The sequence below is a fragment of the Nicotiana sylvestris genome, chromosome 4 (assembly GCF_000393655.2).
Source record: "Nicotiana sylvestris chromosome 4, ASM39365v2, whole genome shotgun sequence".
Lineage (NCBI taxonomy): Eukaryota > Viridiplantae > Streptophyta > Magnoliopsida > Solanales > Solanaceae > Nicotiana > Nicotiana sylvestris.
In genome coordinates, this window is record NC_091060.1 from 8,941,454 (window position 1) to 8,947,873 (window position 6,420).

General features: G+C 34.5%; 1 protein-coding gene across 1 annotated transcript; it reads left to right on the plus strand.

Moving 5' to 3' along the window:
- The first annotated feature begins 3,781 nt into the window (after positions 1–3,781).
- Positions 3,782–5,445, plus strand: LOC104222174 (protein MIZU-KUSSEI 1-like). Its single transcript, XM_009773365.2, has 2 exons — positions 3,782–4,138; positions 4,619–5,445. Exons 1-2 carry the CDS (start codon positions 3,798–3,800, stop codon positions 4,950–4,952), a joined length of 675 nt encoding a protein of 224 aa, XP_009771667.1. The 5' UTR covers positions 3,782–3,797; the 3' UTR covers positions 4,953–5,445.
- Positions 5,446–6,420: the final 975 nt, after the last annotated feature.

Consider the following 6,420-nt stretch of genomic DNA (forward strand, 5'->3'; position numbering starts at 1 on the left):
GTAAAGGTAGTTGGTAAAATATCAGAGGTCTTTACTGCAGGGCTTGCACTGTTGCTCTTCAAGCAGCTTGGGCACAAGATGTACAGTCCATCCTTGAACCTACCAATCACCAGAGGCCTCTTCATTGAAGGGGTATGTATTATGCAACAGTGTTTAGCAAAGGCAACAAGACAGTTGAGATGAGAAGCCAAAGAATGAACAAAAAATCAAGTTGTATCTAAAAAAAGGGACAAATATCACCCTGTCTAAAGTGATTTTAGGAGTGAGTATCACACTACCAATCTCTGTCACCTTTACTTTGTAGCCATTTAGAAGTATAACTAACAAAGGATGGGGTAATGTTATTATACTGGTCAATAGGGATCTATTAAAACTCATATTGTTCGATGCCTTGAATTTATAATCCATGAGTCAGTCTTGTTTATGAAACATTCACATAACAACTTATCAAAATCAATAGAGGATGTGCAAGCTATAATACCTGAAAATTTGCCGTTTCAATTGGAATGCGGCACTGCTTGTGCAATCTCTTCCTTCTCCTGATTGAAACTACTGCAACAAACTCACTGACTGACTATATTCTTCTTTGGTGAGGCTCACATTTTGAGCATTATCATGAGCAGTAGGTCTCTCACTATCAGCATATTGTGTATTTGTGGCTGCCACATATGCATTAGCCACTCCTCTATTTCCTCTATTGAACTTAATGTTCTGGTTACCATTGTGATTATGGCCATAGTTGAAAGTTTTTCTTGGATTCTGATTAAAGTTGGAAACTTGATTATTATTTATGTTTGGATTTTGATTTTGAATGAAACTCTGAGTATATTTATGAAGCTTGTAACATTTCTCTTTGGTGTGTCTTGGTCTCTTGCAGTGATCATCGAATGGTCTATTTCTATTGTTGTGATTGTTGCTGGAGGAGTAATAGTCCTAAAGGACCCTGGTCTGCTTGTGTTAGCATTCAAGGCTGCTAGTTTAAGAGCTAGATGATTATTTGTCCTGATTTCTCTCCATCTTTCCTCTTGAATTAGTAGTGAAAAAGCCTGGGCAATTGAGGGAAGAGGATCATCATGAGAATACTACCTCGGACTATAGTGTATGTCTTATTTAGTCCCATAAGGAACTGTATTAACCTCATACCTTGTTCAGCTTTGTGCATACTTTCCTTGGCCCCACACGTGTAATTACAAATACAATGAGATTTGGTAATTAGAGTGTTAAGTTCCTCCTATAACTTCTTCATCTTAGTGTTGTACCCAGTGATATCAAGAGTTCTTTGGGATAGGTTATTGATTTCCTTTTGAATTTGGTACAGTTTTGTTCCATTAGTTTAATCATATCGATATTCAAGTTCTTTCCATAATTCGACTACATATGTCACATACTCAATACTATTTGTAATTTTCTTAGCTAGAGAGTTTAGGATTCATGAAGTTACCATGTCATCGCACCTTTCCCACAATCGATACTTTGATGAGTCTGGATCTGGTCTTTTGCATTCCGCATTGATGAACCCTAGCTTATTTTTCACTAATAGGGCTCGCATTATACCTCTTCTCCATGAACGGTATCCAAAACCATTAAATGGAATATGAACTAGTGGTGCTCCAGGATTATTAGACGGATGCATGTAAAAGGGGCTACTGGTATCAACAATTGGCTGATTAGGAGATTCAACCATGGACTGTGTAGATTGTTCATCATCATCGACGATAGTCATCTCGCACAGTTGAATTTTCTAAGTGATTGAAGATTAAAATATAGCAATTAAAGATCTAAGGAGCTAGCTGTGAACAAAGTACAACTTTTTCCAAAATTACGACTCGAGATCAATGAAAAGCGAAACTTGCATGAGCACGATTTGATCGAATTCTAGAATGACAGATTGAGATCTAACAGAATCAGAAGAACGAGTCAAAACCTGTGATTGGCTCTGATACCGTATTAGATTTGTCAATGAAACAGTAGTTCGACCTTCAACTGAGCTTCAATGGTGACGAGAGCTTGATCTTTACGCCATTAGTGAAGGGAAGGGAGAGAAGAAGGAAGAAGGAGAAATAAATCTTCCAGAATTTATTTCTCTTATTGAAGTTGAACTGGAGAACCCACTAAATACAAAAATATATCTCAGCAAAATGAGAGAAAGCAAAACCAAACAAACATAACAGACTAACTAACAAATGACTTGGCTACCGCTGTCAACTCAATGACCTAACTACTGCTACACTAACCAACTATGAATTAAGCTAACTAAAGCTACTAATTTATATAATTAATCTTAACAAACATACTAGGTAAACATATATCTATAAGTGAGAACAATCTTCCACAAAAATTTAGACATGGAAAGTCTAGAGTACTGTTAAAAGAGTGCCAAATCAATTCAAGTAACATGTTTGACTAAGTCAAGATTGTCTTAGTCAATCTTGGGAGTAGAAAGTAAATATCCGTTGACCTTCTTTGTTAACAAAAAATATATACACTAAAAAAATGTTGTCATATAAAATGACACAGATATAGTACAATACTTATGATCAACTGAGGATTACTATATATCACTTGCATTTATCCTATATTTGACAAAGAAATATTAGCTAGTTGGCCTAAATCATCTAGATATTGAATAAGGATTATGTATAGCGACAAACAGAGGCCACGTTGCAAAGTGAATAAACAAAATAAAAGAAACAAACTTTTTTTTTGTCGATGGTATGCCAACTCATGGGAAGCTTCTTGATTACATATATTTCCTTTGTTTATAGTGGTGGTGGGTGGGTGTGTGTGGGGGGGGGAGATGAGTGATAGAGGCAGCAAGAAAAGAAAGCTACTTCTCATGTATGCAAATTTAATTTCTCATGCATTGTTTTCAGACACCTCAAAATTTTCACTACAGGAGGAATATTGTTGGAAGTTTTCAAAGCTAATTTGGACACTTTTGCAAAGATTAGCTAGAATAGCACACAGTAACAGACAAGAAAGCTTTTGGACATTTTTGCAAAATTAGCTAGAATTGCAAACAGTAACAGACAAGAATAGCTACACTTTCCAGTACCTGACCAATAGTTTTCTTTTGCAACTTGTGACCATATATATACTATATTATATTATAAGTTCTTAGATTCCATCTCCCCCCACCCAACCCCATTAGCTCTTTTAGCTTGTTCCTTTACACTTTTAAAGTTTTAACACTAATTAAACAATTCATTTTTCTCCAAAGTTTGTTGTTTAATACATTAACGGTGAAACTAAAGATTTTTATATATACATGTCAAATTAAGTAGAGCATAGCTAAAATTTCAACCTTATAAGTTTTAAATTTTAGAACGACGACTTTAAGAGTTAATAATTAGGTTCTAGATTTAACATGTGTATATATATTTAATGAATTTCTCAACAAAAATACACTGCTTATACAAAACTATTGTGTTCGATCAAATTCGTAACTGAGCTCCTACCTCTATTCCTGGATTTACTATAACATGTAAATTTCTATATGTTAAGTTGAAAAATGACTATGTTCAGTACAAAAGAATTTAGTTTAGCCTTTATACACTCATAATATTATGAGTGTATCCTATGGGTTTAACTTTTAAAGTTTTTAGCATTGAATCCGTTATATTTTTAAAGTTATAGGTTGCTCGGCTCGAAAATTATGGGTCTACTTAGATATATATTAATCAATTCAAATTTTGCTTTTACACGTCAAGTGTTATAAAGTTAAATACTTTTCTCTATATAAACTACTACTCCTTCAAACCAATTCGACGAGCCTCTAGTTTTTCCTGATCACCAACATGATCAGTTCATACCCTAGAACCGTCGGCACCGCCGCCATCACCACCGTAGACTGCCAGAAACAAGTCCGGTCATGGCGGCTCCTCCGCTCTCTCATTGAGCTACTCATCCCCACCTGCAATTGCACCTTCGTCGAAGATCAAGAAGAAAATGAACATCACAAGAACTTTAATTTTCCCTATCACCGTCACCCGCCATCGTCGTCGTCTTCCTCGAATATTACAGGGACCATCTTTGGCTATCGCCGGGGAAAAGTCAGCTTCTGTATCCAAACAAACCCTAAATCCTCCACACCAATTCTCCTCCTTGAACTTGCTGTCTCCACCTCTACTCTTGCTAGGTAATATTGTGCGTAAAATCATTTTATTTAAAAGTTTAAACTGTTAGGAAGAGCATTTGTTTAAGTATTTTATTATGTGATGCCTCAAAATGTCATTGACGTGTGAGTTCAATTCTTTTTTCATAGGCCAAACACGTGGAATGAATTTTTCTTTTTGTATGGCGATGAGATTTGAACCTATGATCATTGCCTGCTCTAATATCACGTTGAAAGCAGGGGCGGTTATAGTCCAATATTTACGGGTTCAAGTGAATCTAATAACTTTTACCTAGACTCTTATTTAGCTCGGAGGCCAGTATGTTGGACCATTTATATTTATTTATTGACATAAGATCATTGTAGGAACCTATACTAAAATTCTGGATCCGTCTTTGGCTGGAAGTGTATGATTATCTTATATCTTATTTAAAATATTAAGCTATTAAACGAGCACTCTTTTAATTATTTCGTTGATTTAATTATATTATGTCTCAACTCTAGGGAAATGAATGGAGGGATTGTGAGAATCGCATTGGAGAGTGACAATAATGGTGAAGATCAATCACTTTTGAGGATGTATTGTAATGGTAAAAAAGTAGGGTTTGCTGTGAAAAGAAAACCTAGAAAAGCTGATTTACAAGTATTGGGACAAATGGAATCAGTTAATGTGGGAGCAGGCACTATTCATGGGAAAGATGATGATATTATGTATCTTAGAGGTAAATTTGAGAGAATCCATGGATCTTATGATGACTCAGAATCATTTCATTTGATTGATCCTGAAGGAAGTATGGGTCAAGAATTAAGCATTTACTTTCTACCTTCTCGCGGCTAATAACATGTTTGAGACTGAGACGTAATTGATTGTCCATGACGGTCAGTACTTTGGAGACCATTCCTTTATGATCCGTTATTGGACACAGGATTTATCTCATCTGAAGCTACCATTTACTCGAGCTTTATCTTATCTGAAGCTACCAGCCATTTACTCGAGTTTTATCTCATCTGAAGCCACCATTTACTCGTTGGGCACAATTTTTTGGGCAAGATAACGTTCATTCAAGTACAAGAATTGAGGTTTTCCTAAGTTTTTTCATGCATGGGATTAAGCTATGCAGATGTTTCTAGTCATTTTTAATTTTCTTGATTTTATGTCCTTTGTTTATGAGTTTCTCTTGGGTGTAACCATGCAAACCTATTTTTTTGAGTTATGCATAATTGCATGACTTTTTCCCTGTGGGAATGTTTGTATAAGGGTGCTTGACAACAACCTAAGATGAAACTTTGTAAGAATAAAATAAAGGGAGGACTTATTTTGTTTCGTTTAAGTTGATTGTTATTCTTTATACAATTATTATCCATTTCTGTGTTTCGGAAGATATAGATTTAACAATTTCATCAACGAGTTTGTCAAGTGTAGAAAAATCATAATAAAGAAAATAGGGTTTGTCAACAAGCTATAAGGTTCAAATCTGCAAAGAATAACAAATAAACCAACAAAACAAAGTTTCGTGTTCTTATGTTTGTTTGGATTTATTGTTATTATTATTATCATAAATAGGAAAATAAATTCTAATTAAGGTACAGCAGATGCTAGTTTGTATACTTGGTGACCAGCGTAAGAAATCTTTCTGATATTTATTTTCTTGGGACGAAAATAATTTTAGCTAATTTTGTAGCTTCAAACAAAGAAAAATTATCTTCACGTAGGATCAGAAAGGAATATGGCTCCCCTTTGTTAAAAGTACTTTACTTTCGATCGAATTCAAATTTAATCGGACTTTAATATATATATTAAATGCCGTAAAAGAAATCAAAACAAGAAGCGGAAGCTGATAAATAATCCCAGTCTTAGGTGGCTGAATATTCGAATCTAATTTTGGAAGGTGAAGAAAGAAAGAGGAAAGCCAGTTTCATTAAGGTGGATTGGTTCTTTTCTCAAATGGTGTTTTTGTTGCATGAGCTGTTTTTGATTCTTTAATAATTTGTGTTGTTAATTCCTTTTTTTCTTTTTCTTTTTCACCTTTTCAGGAGAATATAATAAAGCTAGTGACAGATATGAATAGTGATGTTAGCACATCATTATTTTTTTGGCTAATAAGCTCGTCAATCATTTTCTTTGAAAATCTTTGTTCTTGCAGAAGAAATAATATTTGTTTATTTTTCTTACCAGTCCTTGTACTACTCTAAAGATAGAGAATATTTATACATGTTAGTTTGAGTGCCCGTATGAGTTATTAAAGAACTTGGTTCTTTATCGTGTTCCTTAAGCGTAAAGTAAACAGGCAATAAAATCAACATAA